Source organism: Barbus barbus (genome assembly GCF_936440315.1).
Source record: "Barbus barbus genome assembly, chromosome: 15".
NCBI lineage: Eukaryota > Metazoa > Chordata > Actinopteri > Cypriniformes > Cyprinidae > Barbus > Barbus barbus.
Window position 1 is genome coordinate 20,113,574 of NC_136743.1, and position 26,010 is coordinate 20,139,583.

Below are 26,010 nucleotides of genomic sequence, written 5' to 3' on the forward strand. Positions count from 1 at the left end.
TGCAAAACGGTTTATCTAATTTTCAGATAGGCCTATCATTTCAGTGTTTCGAGATTGAACAAAAACGCTTCATCTGAGCAGCTGTACGTTACTGTTAATAATGGAGAGGAATTTGTTTGACAAGTCCTCAGTATAATAAGCAGCAGCAAAGTGAGACTTAGAGTAAAAAGTACATGAAATATTTGGAGTCTTAAAGGAGCACGAACTGAAGTACTCGATAATCGATAATATTGCAAGATAAACCAGTTCAAGTGCATGATTGCAGGCATCCCATCACTTATTAAAGCGAGGCACGCCTACAGCGCGTGCGGCTGCCCAGTTCATTCTTACAGCCTACAGCGCACTTTACAGCGCTCAGACTGTCACTGACACAATGCGCTACTATTTCTGGCGGATTTTTTACGAGGAGTGACAGTGGAATAAGAGTAAATCATGCCAATGCTATCGTAGGCAACCGAAGACCCTTCACTGCATTAACCCTTATCCACAATGCTTTACTTTCAGCTGGTGATCATGGCAGGGACTGTCATGCTGGCATACTACTTTGAGTACACCGATACTTTCAACGTGCACATCCAGGGATTTTTCTGTCATGATAATGCCTATACGAAGCCCTATCTCGGACCAGAGGAGTCCAGTGCGATCCCGCCAGCCATCCTGTACGCGGTGGTCGCAGGGGTCCCTGCACTCGTGGTGAGTTAGTGTGTATTGAAGGTTAAAGGAGTTTAGAATAAGCAGTGCATGCTGGTCGTGGTTCTTGGGGAGATCTTTATATGTATAATAGCATAATGTTAATCAGCATGTGAATTGAGTCTCATAGTCAGCCTGCCTGCAAAGTTAACAATAATTGAAATAAATAATTATACACAGAAGAATGTGGCATCTGGCTGTAGATATTTATAAAACGTTCGGTTTACAGAAAAAATGCTTAGCACATCTATTATGTATATTTGATTATGCATATTATTTTGCAAATGAATTACCCATGTGTTTTCTAACTAGTGTGCATTTGCACTTTAGTGGGTCAATATATAAAATTGGGGGGTTATCTATCTATCTATCTATCTATCTATCTATCTATCTATCTATCTATCTATCTATCTATCTATCTATCTATCTATCTATCTATCTATCTATCTATCTATCTATCTATCTATCTATCTATCTCTTAAAGGGATGACTTTTTTATTCAGCAAGGATGCATTCATTTGATCAAAGTTGTCAGTAAACACATTTTAAATGTTACAAAAAAGTTTATTTTAAATAGATACTGTTATTTTGAATTTTCCAATCATTAAGAATCCAGAAAATTAACCCATGATTTCTACAAAAATATTATAAGCAGCACAACCATATCTCAGAATTGAAAATAATAATATATATTTTTTTTTCTTAAACATAATATTAGAATGATTTCTGAAGGATCATGTGACTGAAGACTGAAGTAATGACTGCTGAAAATTCAGCTTTGCCATCAGAGGAATAGATTATGTTTTTACAGTGGTGGCCAAAATTATTAGAACACCTGATAGATCTGAAAATATTGACCTTTTTTGTTCATGCAGATGGTTGCTCTGAGCACAACTATCAGATGAAGAGAGTATTGCTGTCAAATGATTAATCGCGATTAATCATTTGACAGCACTAGAAGTGAGTCGTACTGTTTTTATCCACTTTTAACTTTAACATTTGATATGTCCACCTTTTGCAGCAATTACAGCAGCACATCTCTCAGGCATGTAAATATATTTCCTGAGAACTTCAACACTGATGTTATCCCATGCCTTCTGCAACTCAAGCCAAATACTTTCTTTTGAATGTACAATAGATCTTTCCAACTCGCCCCAAATTTGTAAATATATTAATATAGAGTTATTTAAAATTGTAGAAATATTTCACAATATAAATGTTTTAATGTATTACAGCCTTGGTTAACATAAGAAATGTCTCTTTAAAAAACAAACAAACAAAAAAAAAATGACACACCCCTGGCTTTTGAATGAAAGTGTACCTCAGATGCAAAAATAGAAAACAAACAAAATAGTTGTTGACACTTACTAAGAGTATAGGTATAAAAATAGCATAGTTCAAGAGGTGTTGGTTTTTATGAAAAATGTTCATGCTGAAATCTTTAACTTTAATTTAAGGAGAGTTTGCTATATTGTTGAGATCTCTTTTGAAACTCTAGAGATGAGACAAGGTTATCTTGTATGAACACTAAACATGCAAAAGTCTAAATTTTCATCCTATTTAATATAATTGCTGTGCAGAAGAAATTAAGAAACGAGATATGACAGATTTGAAAAGCCTGCATCTGCAGGGCGCCATTGGTTAGTGTTTGCTAGGTTGTCCACAGTGAATATCGGGATCTGTCTTTGAGAAGTCACTTTTTGGCTCTAGACTCATAACTTTCTGTGCCTACAGTATATTAAAAGAGAATTTATGATGAGCAAGATATTGGCAGCTTCGAAGATCAATTAAAGAGCACCAGGATCACCACAGAGCCTCCCTGCTCTCATCTCTCATAAGAATTCCAATGGATTTTCTCAGTCGATCTGAAAACACTCTTCCTGGCCTTATATTAAGGCCACACAAATCCCGCCCCCCCAAATGACTATTATTATCACCCATTTGCTGACAGCATCACTTTTCAGCCAAGTGTGGAGTGAAAACTTCGATCTGGCCTCCAGCGTGCTCTGCAGTGGACAGTAAAGGTCAGATATCATCTTGAAGTACAAGGCTTACAGTGTTAGTCCCAAATATTGCTGGCATGCTGAACTTGGGCATTTCTGACAAGGCAACTGATAAGTCTGAGACTTTTAATGCAAGTGTATTTCTTACCCTCATGTTATTTTAAACTGTGTAGCTGACATTCTTCTGTGGAATACAAATGAAGAAAGTTTTAGTCATTTTTTTCCATACAATTACAATTAATGTTGATTGGAGTTTTTAATACAATATTGCCATAAAAGTAGTCTATGACTTGTGTCCTGCATTACTACTTTACTGAATTTATCCGATAGCTTTATGTGAGGAAAAAACTCAAATTGAATATATATATATATATATATATATATATATATATATAAATATGACATTTTAAGTTATGATTATGACATAATGTCAAATTTAAGCTTTTATGCTTATACTTTTTGTTTCCGAATTTTCAGTTTTTGTAATAACTGACTTTTCACTTAATAATTCTAAATCAAGATGCAAGCACAATGGTCAAAGAAGTCTATCTTGTCTACTGCATGTTTACAAAACTATGGAAAGGTAGTGAAGTAGAATGGAAAAGCACATTCTGTGTGAATGGCCCCTAAGACTGTCTAAGGACTTATCAAACGTACAATAGCTTTCCATGGCATTTCTGATACAGTGTGTGTCTACCAACCAGAGGTATCGCTAGCATCAAGTATTCAGCTTTCATTAAAATATTGAAACCAAACAGTCCCTGTCCCTTGTATGATGTAGTGGTTATATGTGCATTCAGAGCACTTACGTATGCTGCTGACCTGCAAAGCCACAATCATTTTTCAGTGTGATTTTACCTATGTACCAGTGTAGAGCATTCTTGAGCAAACCGAATGGATTCATCACTGTGCACTGACTGACCTTTCGCAATTGTTCCAGCCAGATGCGAAACCTGCCAGACAGAGAGTTTTAACTGTTATAATAGGATTCGACTCACACTACTCTCCCCAATTTCAATGTGACCAACCACAAATAACAAGAAATATAATTTGAACACTTTCCAAAGATTGAACTGCCCTTGAGGCTTTTTTAATACTTGATCTGAACCTGAGTATGATCCACCACCCTCCCTCTGCCTCCGCTATTCATTTGGAAACAAACAACTATGAAAAATGTATTATACTATAATTGTGACATAAAGCATGCTGACGCAAATTATATGTTAGGATGGATTATAAATTGGGATGAATTGCTTTCATACTAATTGCTAACTGTGCCAGAGCTCTTGAATAAATCGACCACTATACCAGGGGTTTTAAAAACTTTTAATGCCACAGACCTTCAAATATAAAGATCCTGTTAAAATAAAAAGCATTTTTATGTATTATGGTAAACGGTAAATCTGCTTAACACAGGTGTGTTGTAGTTAAAACTTCTCTCTTTTTTTTTTTACTTGTGGAATGCCTGATATAGGATGAGAATGACTTGACTCCAGGCCATGTTCTTCCTAGGGGCTTCATCTCACGTTCTTCATTCTTCATATTAAATATGAATATGAAAACAAATACAAATAAATTAAAGAACTTTTGGAGAGCCCATGTGCCAGTAAGAGAAACCCTCTCACTCATCAATTTTTGACATTTATGGGCCAGGATGGCATGATGTCTATTAGAATTGAATAGTGAGTCATGCCAATCCACAGTAACAGTCCCAAAATGCATACAAATTCTTTTTGTCTCCTGTTTATTGACAGATCAGACCATATTTATCGTTCATTTTGAAAAAGTGTATTCATAAATCTCAGAGTTTGCCAATTTATGTATTATTTTCTATGACGATCTAAAGGAATGTGTCTTGAAAGTGAAGTAAACAAAAATAACAAATATTCTATTCTGTAATATGGGTCTTGGATGATTTATATAATGCCTCTAACTTTCCAATTCAAAGTTTCTACATTTAATCAATGCCGTTTGTCTTTTTGAGCTTATTGTACATACCTCATCTGTAATCAATAAAGAACAGAGATTTCATGCTGAATTACTAACAAGTGATGTCAAAGTGATATATCCTCAGACTCTTGGTGTAGGGTTCCCACTTCAAAAACTTGCTCAGCCGTGCTAATATTGAAATATCACTGATGTTGTAAACCTGGAGTTTGCTGCACTGTTGAGTTGGCTCAAGAGTTCACAAGTTCACCTGTCACTTCCTGTGTTTTTTCACATTGGTAAAAGTATTGGAATAAGGGCACCGGGCTCTTCTGCAGCTAAAGGCTTCACATGCTGTGAACCGGTTAGTTGCAGACACTTTTATCCTAAGTGACGTAATACAAAGTTATAAACGAGCAACCTGTTTTGTATTTTACGAGGTTGTTATATGTAGCAAGAAAACAGAAAGTGCACATAGTGAACAATTAATCGGGGTATAAATAAATATATCGTAGTACTAATCTATTTTACTGACAAACTTGGAACTTTTTAAAAGTGATGTGAAAAATATTGACAGTTGCAAGTTAAAGGTGAATTCACGCCAAACACTGAATGAAAGCAAGCAAAAAGTTTATTTATTTATTTACACACACAGCAATGGCAAGAATAAGTTTGAAAATATTTTTGAAAATGCCAAGTTCTGTCATGAAACTCTAGATGGCGCAGGCTGATGGGTGGTTAACGCAAATTGATGATATTCACAGTGTTAAACTACTTGGCATAAGCTGATTGGTTCATGTTGCATACACAGCCTGTGAGCCTGCTGCTTTAGATTTAAATAGCTGGTTAGCATTCACTAGAGCAGTTCACAGCATCCTCTGAAACCCTTCACCTTCCCCAGCTCCACCTCTATAGATCTGCTATGGGTTATTACATATGCTAGTCTTCTACTCATAGCATCATATCGGCGTATGTATTAGCAGTAGCAATAATATTCCTGTACTTGCTTTTCAGCAGCAGCAATAACCAACATCAGAAGCAGCGTAGCAGATCTCCACCAAGACCAAATAGGCTACATTAACATTGTCATAACTGTTACCATGCTAAAATCTTTTGAGTAAGTGAAACCTTTTAGTAAATTGTATGTTCTTGAAAACATTCACAGCCGAATGGAGGAAGTAAGTCAAACCCTTAGTTTAGTCACTTGTAGTTCCTCCCTTAGCAGCAATATCTTTGCCAAATGTATTGTGTAGCTGCTTAAAAGACTTTTGACCAATTTTGGACCATCCCTCCCCACAAATGTTTCAGTTTATCAGTATGTCTGGCTTGTTTTGATAGTGCAGCATTCTTTAGGTTATGCCATAGCGTCTTGTTCACCGTAAAGTTGACCCTACAGGATTCAGTGCATTTGTCATTGATGCAAGCCATTTGAAAGGTCCTGAGTTGCTTATAAAATGGGCTGAAACAATTTATAGCAAGTTATCACAAAACCCCCATAGCCTTCTTAAACTTTATTCTTTCAAACCCTTCCAGCACTAATTGCGAGTGGTTTTTTCATGCTTCCTTTGACCCTGGTACACCCTGCCAGTTTGGCAAATCAAGTTCAAGACCTTGCTGGGAACTGGCATCTGGCCTGCACAAAATCAACCTCTAATCATTTCCATTGTGTTCATGAATTGGTCTTTATGCGTGTTCCAGTGTTACAAATAGCTGAAATTAGGGACGCACGATATTATCGGACTAATATCGGAATCGGCCGATAATGGCTTTTAAATGTAAATATCGGCATTGACCTGATATGAAAAATTATGCCGATATGTCTTGCTGATAAGAGGAATACATTAACTCGCATGTGCTCAGGGAGGGCTAATGATTAGATCACATCAGCAGCATGGCTCATTCTTCAAGCAAAATTTTGTCTGAATGATGATTAGATTCACTGTTTTGGATCGCTGCATTTAAACTGAGAATGCACGTACTGAATGATGCGTTCGGTGTGTGATAGAGTAAACAGTGATAGCACGTGCAGCGGAAAAAAAGTAAAATAGTAAAATTTTAAAAGTAAAATAGCCTACACAAATAAAATTTAGACTGTGTTTCTGATTAAATAAAGCAGAAATTGATGTAATAAAATAATGAGTATATTTTGATTTAAAGGTCAGGAGCTATAGCTTACATAAAAAAAAAAAAATCACAAACACGACACTTGTAAATTAAATAAGTTTATATATATATATATACTGATTTATTCATTAATGTGTAATTAGTTTTTTTTTTAAACAAATCATAAGCTATAAAATGTTTTTACAAGAATTTTTGCAACTTTTTAGACCATCTACAAATGTTAAATCTTAAAACAAAATGTTAGGGTTAACAGCATCTTTCTGGAAAAAAATGCAGCGATTGATATATAGTTTATTTATATTTATTTTCAAAGCTTCAATGTACTTTCAAAAAACCTTCATTATTGTTTATTTAATTCTAACAAATAAGTTATTGTTAAAAACTAACCAAAATTAAAAAATATTTTGCTTATAATTTCTGCACAGGAGAGACTTGGTGTTGTTTCCAAACAAAAGGAAATGTATCGGTATCGGCATCGGCCAAAATGAGTAGAAAATATCTGCATATCGGATATCGGCAAAAATCCAATATCGTGCATCCCTAGCTGAAAAACAGCCTGATTTTGTCTTCAAGCCTAGAGAATTAGATTTTTAGCGGAATTTAGATCTTAGTTCTAAGTAAAGATCAAGGAAAAAGCAGACAAGAGAGAATATGTACAAGCAAAATATACCATTAAAAGCCTCTTATTTGATTTTTGTTGCTGTTTGTCTGCAGATTACAGTGACAGAGTCCGTGCTCTTCTTGCTGCAGTATGTCTCTGAGGATCTAGACAACCGAGAGAAGATCATTGTGATGGGCGACTGTTGTTACCTAAACCCTCTGGTCCGAAGGACATTTCGCTTTCTTGGTATGTCTTCACAGACGGAAACACACTAATTAGGGCAAATGTAGATTTAGACTTTTTCCTTTCTTTGTGCATCTGTGCCTGCAGCAGAAGAAAGGCAAATCGAGATGTCAGATGCACATGCAGTACTTACAAGTTTCTTGTGTGGGGCAGACGATACACTCATGGTTCAAGTCAAAGCATTCTCTTAAATTATTTATGATATTTCTTCTGCAGAGAGGAGTTGAGGGGGGAAAGTATGGGATGTTCCTTTCCCCTGAAATCAGACCAGAACAGATATTAACTCATAAATCCAGTAGCTGCTAAAAGAAAGCGTAGCCACATTACATTTCATTTAGCGTCTTTTTAATATTCATATAATCTTACAAAATCAAGAAAATAGGTTTTAAATGTACTTTTATTAAACACTTGAATCACAATCACTGACAACCTGAAAAACATCTCCACCAGTCTGTGAATTTTGTCTAGTAAAGAAATAGCCATTATTTTCAAGACAATCACACAAAACTTGTGTATAGAAGGTAAACAGTTTATTTTAATGTTATTTATTTTTCTTAGCATGTTCTATTGAACATGACAGCAGTTATTTATCAGGATTGACAAGAACATATTACATTAAACATGTTAAAGAACTGATTCACGAGTCTGAATTGCAGTGGTGAAGTAATAAAGTAGAGTTTTAGTAAAGTATGCCAGATTGTGGTAGTCTGCTCCATCTAAAACAACCCACAAAAGATGAATTTTAAAAAATCCCAGTGTCCTGAGTGTGAACCTGTAACGAGTTCATCCTGAAACAAACACTATAATTGTACTAATGCAGTAAGTGTTAGAGAGATGTTGCATAGTTTCTGCATTATTCCTGCACAGTAAATTCACTGGCTTGTCTGCTATGCTGCTCTTCTCGTTTCCCATTTAAGTGTGCAATCATGTAGTTTTACGAACCATATGATTACACTTGAATTTTGTTGTGAGAAGATCTCAGCTGAAGTTCAGTGCTGCGCCACATTAGATTTCTGGTTAAAAGATGTAGTCCTCTGGAGCATAATGAATAAGCTTGTTAATGTGGAGGCCAACGGAGGAGCTGTGAGAGTAAACTGACAGCGCTAGCACTCATTGTAAACTAGTTTCAGTCTGCTGCTTCTCCAAGCTCTGCTCATAGACAACATTCAATGTGACAAAGCTGCCCACGCTTACATTAAGGTTTGAGCACCATTCCTCTGCTTTCGTCCCTAATATTCTGGTTGTAAAAAATATGGAGACTCACCCAGCACTGAATGGACTGTCATTTTCCATGATGTGATTATAAATTTAGCATCACTGAGCTTTTCAGGATTAGTTTCCTTTTTTTTAAGGGTTACATTAATTATGAAAAAATAAAGTGCAATTTGCAAATCATCCCACTTGACCAATATTCACACTAATGTTCAGAAGTTTGAGGTCAGTAAGATTTTTTTTGGGGGGGAAGTAATTTATTCAGCAAGGATGCATAAAATTAATCATAATGTTTAATTTATTTATAATGTTACAAAATATTTATATTTCAAACAAATGCTGAAATTTCTATTCATCCTGAAACAAACAAAATGCATCAAAGTTCCCACAATAATTTTAAACAGCACAACTTTTCTGAATACTGATAAGAATAACAAACGCTTCTTGAGCGCCATATTCTAGCATACTAGAATAATTTTTGAAGGAGCATGTATAGGAGCAAAATAGGAGAGCAGTTCTTTTAAATTGTTATAATATTTCACAATAATGCTGGTTTTACTGTATTTTTGATCAAATAAATGCAGTCTTGTTGACCATAAGAGACTTCTTTCAAAAATACAAAATCTTACCAACCTCAAACAGTGGTGTGAAATCCTAGATTTGTGTCTTTGTGTTCCTCCAGGTGTGTACGCATTTGGCCTCTTTGCCACAGACATCTTTGTAAATGCCGGACAGGTGGTAACGGGAAATCTGTCTCCATACTTCCTGTCGGTGTGCAAACCCAACTACACAGCGCTGGGGTGCCAACAGGTGGTGCGTTTCATCAGCCAACAGGAAGCCTGCACGGGCAATGAGGATGATATTTTACATGCTCGCAAATCGTTCCCATCCAAAGAGGCGGCCATCAGTGTTTATGCGGCTCTTTATGTTGCCGTGAGTGAACTTGACATATGAAGTGAAGTGAAGTGAAGTGACATACGGCCAAGTATGGTGACCCATACTCGGAATTTGTGCTCTGCATTTAACCCATCCAACGTATTTAACCCATCCAACGTGCACACACACAGCAGTGAACACACACACACAGCAGTGAACACACACACACCGTGAACACACATCCGGAGCAGTGGGCAGCCATTTACGCTGTGGTGCCCGGGGAGCAGCTGGGGGTTCAGTCGTGGTATTGAGGGTGGAGAGAGCGCTGGACATTCACTCCCCCCACCTACAATCCCTGCCGGCCCGAGACTCGAACCCACAACCTGTGGATTACAAGTCCGACTCTCTAACCATTAGGCCACGACTTCCCGTTTTGTGTATGTGTATACACATACACAAAAGAAAGAGACGGGTCAAACTCAGTGGTTTCTGGTTCATTGTAATTCATTTTTTACTCTAAACAGCAAAAAACAAAACATGAAATGAAATGCAAACCTGATCCAAAGCTATGCATTGTGGTTTGAAATCTTGTAATTTATGAAGGCTGTTTATGAGCAAGTATCAGAAGGTGAAAATATGGGTCAGACAGAAGGTGGAAACTGATTATTTAAAACTAAATAATGACTAATCTAACATTATAAGAAGAGCTCAGAGAAAAATAAAACAATAATTAAATAGTATAATGTAATTAATGTAATTTTGATGTATGAAGTAATAAGTAAATATGGCTTCATCATAAAAAGTTCATATGATGTATGAAGTAAATAAATAATATACTTTGACCCCTTTCTAAAGCATATGCAAAGCTTTTGCAAGTAGTGCTGGGTAGAGTTTATAAAAGCACATTATCTTTAATGCCTGAGGGCATTGTGTCCTTCTTAATATTTAGTCTGTACATTACTGATTATTCAGACTGACTTGTGATTATGCTTATCTTATAAAATTGTTGTCTGATTTAAGATTTTAGAAAGAGCATAAAAGGATTTTGCTCCAACACGCCTTCAAATTCGAAAGAGTGGAGCCTTTTATCCATGCTATGGTATTGATCCAGGCATGAATTAGGTTTCATAACATGTTTTTTTTTTCAAAAATGGTACCACTTTTTATAAGCATAAAAAGACATTTTCCATTTCTTCTTGAAGTCCAAAGTCTTCAAGGCTCATCCCAGCTACACAGCACTCATTTTGGGCACAGAAAATTGATTTTCATTTTCCATCAGTTCTCCCGAGGTCTTTAAGCTGCTTTGCCTCGCTCTCTGATTCTCGATCATGTTAGCATCTGGGGTGATCTGTAAGATTTAATACAGGGGTTTCCAATCCTGCTCCTAGAGGGCCAATGTCCTGCAGAGTTCAGCTCCAACCCCAATTAAACATGCTGTATCAGCTAATCAAGGATAAATAACTAACTTCCAGGCAGGTACATTGGCCCTCCAGGAGCAGGATTTAGCACCACTAATTTAATGCAATCCAAAGCTTTGTAGAAATGCATCTAAAAGTGGAAATAAATAAATAAGAATCACATAAGTAAGTACATATTTATCATAGCAACCTTGAAAACTTAATCATGCCAATCAAATGAACTACTCAGCATGACTCCAGTCATTGACTAAATCAGAAATGGTTTACATTCCGAGTAGGCATGTTTTAATGCTAACAGCCTCAAGGCAGATGGTAAAAAGTCCAAATTGCTCTTCTAGGAGATTAATTTAATGGGTCCTATGACAATAATTAAATTAATAACTTCCCTATAGATAGAAAAAACTTTCATCTGTCATATCCAAATGGCATTGTGTCAGAGGAGACGAGGAGAATCAATAGATCTAGCATGCCTAAGGGCTGCTCTGTTACTTAATTACCTCATTTTGCCTGTGATGGAATATCAAAATAGTACTTTACCTGAAAATCAAAATTCTGTCACTATATTTACTCATTCACCCTTGTTCCAATCCAATTTCCTGTTATCTTTGTCAAGTGTAGCACAAAGGTATTCAAAACCTCTAAAATATGCCAGAACACTGACAAAGTTTGCATCTAGCTCACATTCAGATAAAAAAAAAAAAAAAAATATATATATATATATATATATATATATATATATATATATATATAAATAATGAAAAAATCTTCATATCTGCTTTTGTCCTCAAAAATGTGAGTTTTGAATAAGATAAGAATGAGTAATGTCAGGGTTTCTGAAGGTCTTAAAAAGGTCTGAATATTTTACTTTGAATATGAGATACTTTAATATACTTAAAGGTCTAAAAAAAGTCTTCATTTTACCATCATAAAATCTGCAGAAACCCTGCTAATGTTTACGCACTGGTTACATATTTGAATTTTTAATTATCGTTATGGGACGATATCAGATATTTAATTGCTCATGCTTATGTACACTTCATTTTCAATTTAGATTATCTTTGTCATCATCTAACACTCATGTAAAGTTAATCTCTAAAATCACCACTTATAATTTAGTAAAACTGTTAAATGTGATCTTTAGCTAATCTAAATATACATATTCCATATTCCAGCCTAAATCACTTGCAGCATTAAAATGATTTAAGTTTTTAGTATTTTGTTTTTAACCTGTTTAGTATAAAATTATAACATCGATAATTTATCGTTAATTGGCCATAACATGGAAAGAATTATCAAGCTTATTGCATTGGCCATAATTTTAATCAATGTATTACTAGACCTATAAAATGCAAGCTTCCTCAGGAGTATAAGGAAGCTTGGTAGATTGAAGAAGACATCTGTCTGAATGCTCCTGGTGCTTCTTACTCAAGACATTAAGGGCCAGTTTTACTAACAGTTTGCACCGTTAAAATTGTACTGTCAGGCTTTACTAAAGACTCGCAGTGAAGAATTAGCGCTGAAAAGGCTTGGACACAGTTATTTTTGCACCTGACCTTATTGAATAGGCCCTATGCATTTTTTAGGAGTTTCCCTTTCAGAAGTTATGGGAGGAGAGTATTCAAATGAATCAGGCAACATGTTTTACTAACGTTTGTGTTCGTCAAATTGCTGGCATTTGCGCCATTATTTAACGCCCCAAAAAAGCATGTCTTAAAATATTTTGCATTTGAAATGGCTGCAATTATTTTTTCTTGGAGGAGGCACCTCAGAGAACAGAGAGCGTGTGGTAGAAGGGAAAGGATTTTTTCCATATGTATTAATTTATTTTGAATGCCAGAAGAACACATTATCCAAACAAAACTAGTGATGGGAAGTTCAGATCATTTTACTGAGTCGGACCTTTGAGTCTCGTTCAGCAAAACGAACAAATCTTTTTTCGAGTCATTTCGTTCATTTTAGCAAAATATAATTAAAATGTTACGTGCTACTTCCCTAACACAGTAGTTATGCAAAAGTTGATCACACTACAAACAATACAAAACTATAATGGTATAAGAAACTGAATTCATTGTTTACCTGGGTCTTTAGTCTATGATTAGCTCACCTCACCTCTTATCTGACAAGTCTTCGGATTTGAGTCATTCGTTCATCACGTTACAACCCCATAAACTTAACCAATGCAGTCAGAGCCGGAAAGAGAATTGATTAGTTCATCTCCCGAGTCTTCGGGTTTGAGTCGTTCGTTCATCACATGACAGCCTCATAAGCTAAACCACTGATCAATAATAGAGAAGTCATTATATATAGATCAGTGAGCTAAACCTATGCAGAGAATTGATTAGTTCATCTCCCGAGTCTTTCGAGTTGTTCGTTCTTTTGTCACGTGACGTGACAGCATTGGATAGAGAAATGAGTTGATTTACAACCTTCCTTACAAACAGCTGCATAGTTATTATTATTATTATTATTATTTACTCTTACAGTTACATGATGCGTTTCTGGTCTCAAATTGTAGCTTTTTATTTCTTACCGTTTATAAATGTGTGGATTTCTGTCATGATGGTTATTTTCCACAACACTGAATATGGTAACAAAGGTAATAAACTAAAGAGTTGGTTATTATTATTATTATTATTATTAAGTCTTTTTTCCTCAGACTGCCACTGCATAAGTTTAGCTAATGGGGCTGTCATGTGATGAATGAACGACTCAAACCCGAAGACTCGGGAGATTAACTAATCAATTCTCTTTCCGGCTCAGACTGCATAGGTTACGCGTATGGGGCTGTCACGTGATGAACGAACGACTCGAAAAACCCGAAGACTCGAAACAGGTGAACTAATTCAGTGCAGAACCTATAGGATGTTACGCATGTACGACTGAACGAATCACTCCCCGAGATGACTCGTTCTTCCCGAGTCAGATTAAAGATTTGTTCAAATTGACCGAATCGTTCAAGAATGACCCATCACTAATCAAAACTTTTAGCAAACCTTAATTTTTGGCCTCCGGTTCTGCTTGGTATATTGCATTGGTTGATATGTAAATGAGATGTTGCATCTGTGTTCTTTCATTTGCGCATTGTTAGTAAATCACTCACAAAACAGCCATCGGCACTGTTTTGGAATTGCGCTCGCTCTCGTGCTAATTTACCCTGTTTAGTAAAACTGGCCCTAATAGGTGTACTTGATCAAATCCTCACAGTGAGATGAATGCCAGACCACCACCACCTTCCCTCTCTCCCCTAAGGCTTGATTCAGGACAAAAGCAAAGCAGGTTGTCTTCAAATACCACCAGACTAGCCTTCAAATACCACCCTTCCAGTCAGTGCCAAATTATGTCTTGGATAAATGAAACAATGTAGCTGAATCATGGAAATGTATTAGCAGCAGACACATTCAAATGTTTATATACACTGATTAGAGTAATTGGTGCATGTTAGCATCCAGTTTATTAAAGTGAAAGCCACTGTTTAAACGATTAAATTGAAACCTGTGTTTTCAGACAAACATGCCCACATGTGAGCAGGGAATGAATGAGCTAAAAGCATTTACAAAGTGGTTAGGATGAAGATGTATTTCAGAGTGCTCTGTTTTTCCTCAGATGTACATCACATGCTCGGTGAAGGCCAAAGGGACACGGCTGGCCAAGCCGGTGCTCTCTCTGGGGCTCATGTGTCTGGCCTTCCTAACTGGGATTAATCGAGTGGTGGAGTACCGCAACCACTGGTCTGATGTCATTGCTGGCTTCATCATCGGAGGAGCCATTGCTGTCTTTATGGTGAGGTCACTTTTGAGAATACACAATAGTAAAGGTACAAATGCAGTTCATATGCATACTTACATGATAATTAGAAATTCAGTTGCTGATGTTATTGAATATTTTCATATGCAAGAACTGAGTGATTTTAATGAACTGTTTGTAAAAATTTTGTGAGGATTCTTTTAGTTATATTATGTTTAGTTATAGCAATACAGACTATACATTAGATTAGACTATACATTATCGTTCAAATGTTTAGGGTGGGTACGATTTTTAAAATGTTTTTGAAAGAAGTCTCTTATGGCTGGATTTATTTGATTAAAAATCTAGTAAAAAACAGTAATATTGTGAAGCATTATTACATTTGATAATGATTAATAAAGCTTATTAATAAAAAAGCTTTCCATTGGTGTATGGTTTGTTAGGATAGGACAATATTTGGCCGAGATACAACTATTTGAAAATCTGGAATCTGAGGGAGCAAAAAAAAAAAAAAAGAAAAAAAAAAGAAAATAGCATTTAAAGCAAGATTTTTGGCATAAAAGAAAAAATGATAATTTTGACCCGTACAATGTATTTTTGGCTATTGCTACTTATGACTGATTTTGTGGTCCAGGGTCACATATGCTGATTTTGTGGCCAATAAATATTTATTATTATTATTATCAATGTTGAAAGTTGTGCTGCTTAATATTCTGCTTTTGCATTTTCTCATTTTGTGAATCATAAAACATGCAAACGAAGTTATATTAAGGTTATATAACATGATATGCACAAATCTAAGTGCCTATGAAGTCACCAATGATGAGACATACTAAAATAAAAACTAAATTAATGTGTTGCAACTCCTGTTTAATCTGGTCTTATGTAACTTTACCTATCAGGCAGATATTTCTAAGCATTGTTGGGAAAGTGGGGAAAATCAAAAGTTGGTTTAGAAAAATTATAAACAACAAACATCATAGTACTGAATAATTTAGCAGTGCTTTAGCAAAAATACAAGCTTAACATTTCTGTTTAAATACCTCATAGACTTGAAAGTGCTTTACTTTACATATTTTTATAGTACACACTGCATCATTACAGGGAGTTTGGAGGGATCTGCGGCACTGAGTTGCCTTCAAGACATCTTAAATTTAAAGAAGCCACATAGCAGCAAACTGCTGATCTCATGCTGGTTTGATTTTTGCCCATCATACACCCTGCATATGCCTGCATACTAAGAGAAAAGGTTTCAGATGTGTTTGTCAGTAAATACTCTATGTGTGCTATTTATATATAGGAAAAAACTCAAATTATGAAGTAATGTTTTATACTGAAGAAGAAATGTGACATATGGATAGGTAATTAGGTCAGGGCACAGGATAGGGCACATGTGTAGCTTCCTCTTCAACAAAACACTACCGCTTGTGCTGTGCTGGGCACACTGTTGTATAAAGAGTGCACAGTGAAGATGAGAAACCCATTGTGCGCCTAGAGAAAGGTCACACATCAACTCATGCCTGATTACCTCACATTAGGCATAACAGCATTGTGACTGAGTTTGTGGAAGCGTGGATGTTTTATTTTCTGTGGTGCTGTAGTCATACTGTGCAAGATATGCACTGACCTATTTCTGCTGTTAGGATGGTTTGGGGGAGGGGTGGAGGGACGAAGTTGAATATAGGCATTGAACTCATGGATCCAATCTTATAAAGCATCACATCATCAAGAGGCAGTAAAGGGGAACAACAGTTTGTGCTTAAGTAAATGTATTGCAATAATCTTGCAAATGTCTGTCTCCTGATTCCTTAGAAGTTTGTTTTGCAAAGGAGTTTAGTTCAGTGCTCAACAACAAGTAGTCCTCTTTTCCTGTTAATGTTGTTGGGAGAGTACTTCAGATTTTACTTTAGCGTTTATATGTGTCAACAAAACATTTAAGCAATATCATATAAGCAAGAAGGCTGTTGTTCAGAATATTAGCATCAGAAGTTCATTGGTTGTGGAAATTGTTCCAAATTAAGCCAAAGCAGAATGTCTCTGTCTGAGCAATACACAGTTTTGGTCTTTCATTCCTAATTGAATCAGTGTTCAAATTAGAGTAAATTATTCAGTGATTTAAACATAAATATAGTTATGTTTTTAAATGAATCAGTGTTTTGAATGAATTGATTGAGTAAATGATTCAATGACTCACTTATAATATCCTGCAACAGGATATACTGCACATACTTCGCTACTGTATAATAGGCAACAAACAGTGTGTGAAAAGAGGGGTATGTCTGAATTTATAGTATTCATAAACAGTGGGTGGAAATGTAACAGAGGCCCACCTCCCATGCCGAAATGCTGTTTTGAATTCCACCTAAAGTACCCAGATTACCTGCTGGGTTAAGTGTTATCAATTTGTCAAAAAAGTAAGTTCTTCATCAAAGTCTCGAGTCTCAGGTCTGGCAGGGATTGTAGTGAATGTTCAGTGCTCTCTCCACCCTCAATACCACGACTGAGGTGAGACCCTTGAGCAAGCCACCGAACCCCCAACTGCTCCCTGGGCGCCGCAGCATAAATGTCTGCCCACTGCTCCGGGTGTGTGTTCACGGTGTATGTGTGTTTGTTCACTACTCACTGCTATTCCAAGTATGGACCACCATTCTTGTCCACATGTCACGTCAAGTCATTTCCTTTCCTTTCCTTTTAAATGTAGTACCTACTACCTGTGATTTCAGACACAGCTAGTCACTTAGTTTCTTCCTTAAGGGTTAGTTCACTCAAAAATTAAAATTACCCCATGATTTACTCACCCTCAAGGGATCCTAGGTGTATATGACTTTCTTCTTTCAGACGAATCCAATCTGAGTTATATTAAAAAGTGCCCTGACTCCTGGCATTTCCAAGATTTATATTGGCAGTGAATGGGTGTTATTTTTCAACAGTCCAAAAGAAGTCCAATAAAGCGCATCCATCCATAATAAAAAGTGCCTCACACAGCTGGGGTTGGCATAAAGGCCTAGATTCCGCTAACTGTCATACATGCGTTCACAATACAACACCGTTCCGAGCAGATGACGTAGGATGTATGTGTAGCACATGAGCCGGTGAGAAGTTGACGAACGCAGAGAGCAAAACAAAACACTGTTCATGAATTATGAGTATAAAACAAGGATTTGTAAAGACAAATGTCAGAGGATTTGTGGATTTCGATATAAGCCAAAAGGAGACTGGTTGAAGTAAGGAACAAGTCGCAGTTGCTGAAGTAAGGAAACTTTGCTTCCTGTGCTCCTGTGAATAAACATTGGTTCTCGCGAGACTAGCATATTTTCACTGGAGCTAATGCTATGCCGACGTCCTACGTCATCTGCCCGAACAGAGTTATATTGTGAATGTGCATATGACAGTTAACGCGAGCTAGATATTACTGTTTATAAGGTTTTAAATATGGATATGTTTCTTACAAAAATGCATTGATTCTGTACAGGAGGCCTTTATTTACCCTCCAGAGCCATGTGAGGCACGTTTTATTATGGATGGATGAGCTTTATTGGACTTCTTTTGGAGTACTGAAAAATAACATCCATTCACTGCTATTATAAAGCTTGGAAGAGCCAGGACATTTTTAAAATATAACTCTGAATGAATTTGTCTGAAAGAAGAAAGTCATATACACCTAGGATGCCTTCAGGGGTAATCATGGGGTAATTTTCATTTTTGGGTGAACTATCCCTTTAATGAATCAGTGTTCAAATTCGAATAAATGATTCAATGAGTATGTTTACATGGACAACAATAATCCGATTTTAACACAATTAAGAAATTGATTAAGAATCTACCATGTAAACAGAGATTTTTGATTACCTTGATTCGGCTAAATTCATGTTCGAAGTAAACAGAAATCGAATTAATACATGTGGTGTATTCCTATTTTAGTCGCATTACTGAAGTGCAGTATAGACATGTACACACGTTAATCACATTATTACCGTCGTGTAGGACTTTTTGCAGTATTTTGTGACAGGCAAAAGACACACGGCAGTTTTCAACCATTTGACAGCAAATAAAAGAGCATAGCTTTAACAACGCCTTAATCTGTTTGCACGTATAGTATGACAAATAATTAACTGCACTTGAAGCTTTCGTAAAATTAAAAATTAAACACCCAAAACTATATATGGCATCATAACGAAGACAAACTATATGTTTATATGTGAAATTCTAGGTTGAACGTCGGATGGCGTGACGTGGGGACGTAATTATAATCTATCTATACTATAACATGTAAAACGGGAACATGAAAGGAATATTCTAAAAGCAACTCATGTAAACACCTTAATCATAATATTGTCTTATTTAGAATAAGGTAAATAATTAGATTACTGATGTCCATGTAAACATAGTCAATGACTCTAAAAGATAGTGGCTATGTCTGAATCACATAGTCTATGCGTAGTTCCTTTATTTGAGGATTACAAATCCTCTTAAGTGGCCTCATGGGATGGTAAAGTGTACATCAGACTTTGATGCACTTAAGAGTCTTGCTGGAAGTAGTAAGTCATTCGAGTACTTACTACTGCCTACTATTTGTGAATACTGTGAATTCGGACATACTACTTACAGTACTGTTCACATACTGTTTTTTGCATCACAAAAAGTAGGACAGTATGAGATTTTGAACGCAACCCAGTTACTTTGTTCCTGAATTAATCAGTGTTTTGAATAAATTGCTTTAGTGAATGATTCAGTGACTAAATAAAACTTCTCTCCATCATGTTTCGATGTAACCTGCCGCAAGAGTCGTTGCGTAATTGATTATTTCATTAAACAGTACGTTTTCTTGACAAAAAGCTATAATTTAGCTGCATGACAGCTATAAATTCCTAATCACTTTTTCTGGAAAACAGTGCATGTGGTACAAAGCTATTTGATATAATTTTCAATTGAAACTACAACCGATTGTTCTGAGTCTATCACAAGTCATTCAGTAACACTTTACTTAAAGCCTGTATGTATAATGCATTCATAATATATGTTGTAATCCATTATAGTTTTCATAAATAATTGTAACCGAAGTTAAAATGCATTATAATATTTGAAGGTTTGTTATTTGTTTGTTTTAATGCATTATACTTTCTAAAGTATGCAATGCATTATACATTCTAATTGTGTTTATAATTAGGCACATTACAAGGTGCATTACAAGGCATAATTAATGCAATAAAACTGTTTATAATGTATTATATATAAAGGCTTCAAGTAAAGTGTTACCAGTCATTCTTTCTGTTGTGATAAACCACAGCTATATTAGCCAAATGGACATTACATAAGCACTATTGGACAACAGTGTTCAGTACATCAGAAAAATAACAAAAAATATTTCATTTATTACACATAAAAGCACATAGATAATCAACAAACAAAAGAAAATGACAACGCAGCACTCTGATATGAGCGACAGAACCTCTCAGACTGGTCCAGCATCATCTTTATCATTGAGCCCTGCTGCATACGGTTATAAAATGGTAAGGGCAGTACACATAGTGCAGAAAATGAATTCCTCCATCTGTTTAGTTCAACTTAGGGCTCCATGAGTGGAGAACGCCCTGAGATGTCCTCTGCTGAAAGCCTCCCTTGCATTATGCTGCAGTCTTGCAGAGGCAGAGCATTGCCTGTAGTGTCTCATTGAAAGTATTCATTTTGGTCTGATAATGGATTAATCTCCTCCAGGACATGAACTCACATGTTTCCTCTTCCCAAAAGAGCACAGAGCCTTTTTACTTTGGGCAACAAGTCATGCGAGCATCTTTGCCCTTTCAAGACTTACATAAATCATCATTTACTGCCTGTGAAATCATACATGTGTATGTGTGCAACAAAAAGCCTTTCAGGGGTGTAAAACTTCCCTCTTTTGTTTTCCCTACGGGCGCTCTTGTGTTAGGTGGTGTGTGTGGTGAAACATTTCAAAGGGAAGCCCTTACTGAGTGAGATACCGCCGGAGGAGAGTGTGTCCAGTGGTCCCATGATCACTCAGCCCAGGATGGAGCACACTATGGAGAAATACATAGTGTCCCAGGTATTCAACCACAAGCATTCATGTTCACTAGAATGTACACTAAACACCTTGTGACCAGTTTCTATCAAAAATTACATTACTAACTGTACACCGTAAAAGATTTTTAAAGGATGTAAATAAGGATTATTAGAGTTTTACAAGAAAAATACTTTTTCAGTCTTTCTACTTCCTATTTCTTGTTTAATTAAATGTTACTTATTTATCTGCAACATTTTCTAGAAATTCCTCAGAGAAAATTTTCAAAGTCTTTTTTTTTTTTTTGCAATGCATTAAGGCCTGTTTACACCAATGATGAATGTTTGGTGCAAATATTTGGTCCACTTTTAGCAACTGATGTTTTCAATCAGCAGTTCAGATTTTAGTATTCGCTATGGTGTTTATCTAACAACACCAAAATACAAGAGTATAACGACACAAGACAGCCGCTTCTGGATTCTTTCTCTGATATTCACTGTCACTTTGCAAAATTGTCCATCCGTGAATGCCACCAAGTCATAGTTTTATGTAACAGCAGAGGCTCTAAGCATGTGACCAAAAGCATTAATCTGATTGGTTGGCCAGTTTTCTCCGCAGCGTGATGGAATAGAGATTAGAATTAAAATCTTTAATGCACTGGATTTTCTCGGTGTGAACATACCTTTAAATATTAAGCCCTGTTCACACCAACAACAATAACTGTAAAAAGTACCGTAATGATAACTATAATAGTCTAACATCCACAACAGTGGATAATAAAATTCTGTTTATTATTTAAGCATGTGCTGCAGTTACTTTTTGCAAGTTCTTAAGAATTAAAAAAACAATTCTGAAAGTCTTTCTGAAAGTGATTCTAGCAATATTATTCCTTTGTGTCATTATTATTATAGTTGTGGTGTGGACCTTGCTATTCTCATAAAATTAGAATGATTATTAGAACTTTATAGTTATCATAGTTACCGTTTGAAGGGCCTTAACTCTAATATAGATGAGCTTCTTACATACGTCTTGTACAAGATCATTCATCCGCACTTTAAAAATTTGCAGCACAACATGTCATCTTTATGTGGGTCATCTTATGACTTTGCCTGTGGCAGTTTTCAGTTTGCAGCATTAAAATTTTAACTCTTACTGTATGGCTATGGATTTAAATTCTTAAACAGTATTACACATTTTTGTAATGGGGCTTAAAGACGAAATCTTTAATGTTTGATTAACAGTCCTTTCCTTTTAGCTTCTTTTTTTTTAGTACTAAACTCAATCTCAGTTTAGTTTCTTTTATAGAATAATAAAATACTTTTGATGACAGCCATCACATTGAACAGCCTTTGGACACTGAATATTATGTTCTGAATGTTAAATGTTCTTCTCTAGTAAATCCCATTATTTCTTTTCAGTATGTTCATTCGGCTGCTTTACCTCAGGCCATAATTTCTTGTATCTGTGTCACGAGAGATCTGTAGTGGGTTTATCTTCCAGTCTTTGGAAAAAATAGGCACATCCAGCTGAATATATCACTTAGTACATGCTGCTTTTGAGCTAAAACGTTGGATTAGACATGCACACCTTTTGTTGTTGTTGTTTATTTTCAAATTTACATGAATATGATTTTAAATCCCATGTTTTCCACATCACCATCCATCCTCAGTATCATCCACTTACTAATGTTTGTACCTCGCTGCCCACAGATCAGATGTACACTGCTTATTGTTTCAGTATTCAAAAGCTTTGTTCAGCAGGGCTGCCATACAATATTCAACAGGTAGTCGGTCCCCTTGAGGTCATGAACCCACAGTTTGGTAGCAGATATTGTCGCCTTTGAACTCCATTATGCACCACAATCGGCAAGAGTCCCGCCCATCTTTGATTAATAGTTCAATATGACTTCCCAAGATTAATTTTGGATTCATATAAGGGTGAGCCCAGGGGCTCTGTGAGGCAGTTCATCAAGATTACGTGTAAGCCCAATACATATGCACCTGCAATGCTAGCACTCACACATAACACCTTGGTTATTTCAAGGCTATGTCATTAATCTTTAAGGTAGATATTACTTATTCCCACAGCCTTAAGTGTGTGCCAGGTCTTTAACATTGCAATGAAATGAAGGTAGAAAAACAACTTACATTCAAGTGACTTTAACACTCCTCGAGTGTCGAACACCAAAATCTTTAAAAATAAATTTTTAGAGCAAGTATCAAATTCTTTTTTTTTTATCGGGTTTCATATGGTTTTGATTTTTATACTATTTTCAAGAATGGTCAAAATTACAATTAAGTATGCATGCATTTAAGGGCATACATGCATTTATGCATTTAAGGGCAGTCGTGGCCTAATGGATAGAGAGTTGGAATTGTAACCCATAGGTCGTGGGTTTGAGTCTCAGGTCTGGCAGGGATTGTAGGTGGGGGGATTGAATAACCAACACTCTCTCCACCCTCAATACCATGACTGAGGTGAGACCCTTGAGCAAGTCACTGAACCCCCAACTGCCCCCGGGTGCTGCAGCATTGGCTGCCCACTGCTCTGGGCGTATGTTCACTTGGATGGGTTAAATGCAGAGCACAAATTCCAAGTATGGGTCACCATACTTGGCCACACATCACTTCCCTTTCCCTTTATGAAGGAATAGTTCACCCCAAAATGTAAATTTACTTACCCTTAGGTCATCCAAGATGTAGTTTGTTTCCTCATCAGAACAGATTTGGAGACATAGCATTACAACACTTTCTCACTAATGGATCCTCTGCAGTGAATGGGTGCCGTCAGAATGAGATTCCAAACAGCTGATAACAACTTCACAATAATCCAGAAGTAATCCGCAAGACTCCAGTTTAACAATTAACATCTTTTTTCTTCATTATGATATTAGGACAGTTCTATCACCCTGAAATTTCTGACCTAAGGTTGAGAAATATTTTAATTCAGACATCAAAAACATGGTCAGCATGTCATATTCTACACTTCATATTCAAATGATCATATGTATAAATCACATTTGAATGTTTTTAACAGATTCAGACAACAAATGAGTGTTTTGTAATTGACCTAGATGTTAAACTCTATTTTTTGTTTGATTTTCAGAATCCCATCACCTATGCTGAGATCACATGACAGTGAAAAGCCTACTAGCCAGAATGCTGTGGATAATGTTGCTGCTCTCCAGTGCGACTTCTTACTTTGAGTGCAACGTCGATGTGTGCTATTTTTACACTTCTATTTCCAAGTGTGTGGGAAAAAAACATCTAGACCTTGTTGTCCTCCTTTTAACTTTTTTTTGTAAAAGAGTTAGGGTAGGGTCGCATCCCTATTTTTATACAAATATATTACCGTTATCATTTTTTTGTGGTTGAATATGCAGGGTATTGTGTGAATGTGCAATTGCAACATGATGTCCATTGAAATGTTTAACATTTCCTGATGTACTATTTACAACTGTGAGTCCATTGTTGAATTTTGAAGAGGTTTCTGACTGACAATAATTATTTTTGTTGATCCCCATAGAAATCAGGTTCTTCTTTTATGTTGCTGCTTGCCGAAACATATCATATCAACACATTTACAGAGTTTGTCTTTTCAGAACAGCAAACTGTTCCAGTGTTGCATCAGATGTTATGCTATGTATTTCTAAGCATGTACAGGGTTTAGTTATTTTACAGTCAGTACATTATGATTTGCTACTTTCTAGTTGAAATAATACTGGGGGAGGGACATTCTCATTCTAGAGAGCATCTGATTGGTCAATACTCAGTGTAGTACAGGATGAGCCATCAATATTTTTGCTCAGTTCTCTAGGAACATATAGGAATATACTAGCAAATACATGGTCTCGATGGACTTAAAAAAAACTTTAATTTTGATTTCACAGGGTCTTTAAAGTGGGCTGATGTGAACATGAGGTGATAAGCAGAAATAATGATTGATTTTGATGTCATTATGGCAGAGAGCACCTTGGGCAGAGTTGATGAATTTAATTGTGACTGTCAATTGATCACAAAAGATTAGATGCTCAAGCTTTTGCCCAAAGAGGCTGTAGGGTGTGTATGAAGGATCGCTTTGTGTGCTTTAACGTGGCCTGTCTGTGTGTGTGTGTGTGTGTGTGTGTGTGTTTGTGCTTATTTGTGAGTCTGCCCTTGATGTCGCCTCTGTGAGAACGCAGTCTCTAGTGGCTTAGACAAGGCTGTTTGTTTTCTTGGCTGAGCTGGAATGAAACCTATACTTGTAAAAAACCGAGATATATGGAGATGGAAAGAAAGAGAGGATGGACCTTCATTGAATGGAAAACAATGTATCTCAGTGAGTTCACACAGATATATGGCAATATTTGCATTTGGATACATTTGCGATTTCACAATCATACGTTTTTATTGTATCATAGACCTCATAGCATCAAAGGTCTGCAGTGTTTAGTTGAATTTACATTCTGCAGAGTGATTTTTACACCAGACTGAGCATATGTTTGATCTCTCACTGACTAGTGATGAGATTTTATTTTCAAATTCATGCTTGAATACATTAAGTGTCTCCTAATGATGTAAATCATTTATCCAATTCATCTCACTCATGTAGTAGTACTACTGAGCATCCTGAACCCTTTTTTTGTCCCATTAGTTGATTCTTTCGTCAAGGAAAGCTTGTGAATATAACTTTTTAGAGAGTTTTTGGCTGGCTCACTGCGTTTGGAAGGCACTCTTTGAAAGCTGCTTTGTGATTGTGAAAGTACTATATAAATTAAATTTACAATTATTCAAAAAGATCTACTGCATTACCTGCACATTGACTTTAATTTTGGGTTATTTCTAGTGACAGTTGTGTCACTAGAAATGACACAACTGTCACTAGAACCCCCCCCCCCCCCCCCCCCCCCCCAAAAAAAGAATTGGAAACAAATTGGAATGTGATAAGCATATACGTTTGCGAATATGTTCCAGTCATAAAAGCAATGAGGTAACTGAACTCACCTGTAAAATTTTGTTTTTCAACAGGCTTTAAAAAAGTATAAAGTGTTTGTATAATGCCATATGATAGGCAGCTTGTGTTGATGGTTTTGCAATGACCTCGGTGACTGAACTGGAAAGGAAAGCAGATCTTAACTGAGTCCAAGATGTCAAATAGTAATAAAATATTTACCCTCAG

At 36.2% G+C, this 26,010-nt stretch overlaps 1 protein-coding gene across 1 annotated transcript; it reads left to right on the forward strand.

Annotated features, from left to right (window-relative positions):
- The first annotated feature begins 347 nt into the window (after window positions 1-347).
- LOC306881785 (phospholipid phosphatase-related protein type 5-like) lies at window positions 348-26,010 on the forward strand. The gene is made up of 6 exons (XM_079436059.1): window positions 348-693; window positions 7,458-7,590; window positions 9,482-9,732; window positions 14,697-14,873; window positions 20,764-20,898; window positions 23,959-26,010. Exons 1-6 carry the CDS (start codon window positions 490-492, stop codon window positions 23,986-23,988), a joined length of 930 nt encoding a protein of 309 aa, XP_079292185.1. The 5' UTR covers window positions 348-489; the 3' UTR covers window positions 23,989-26,010.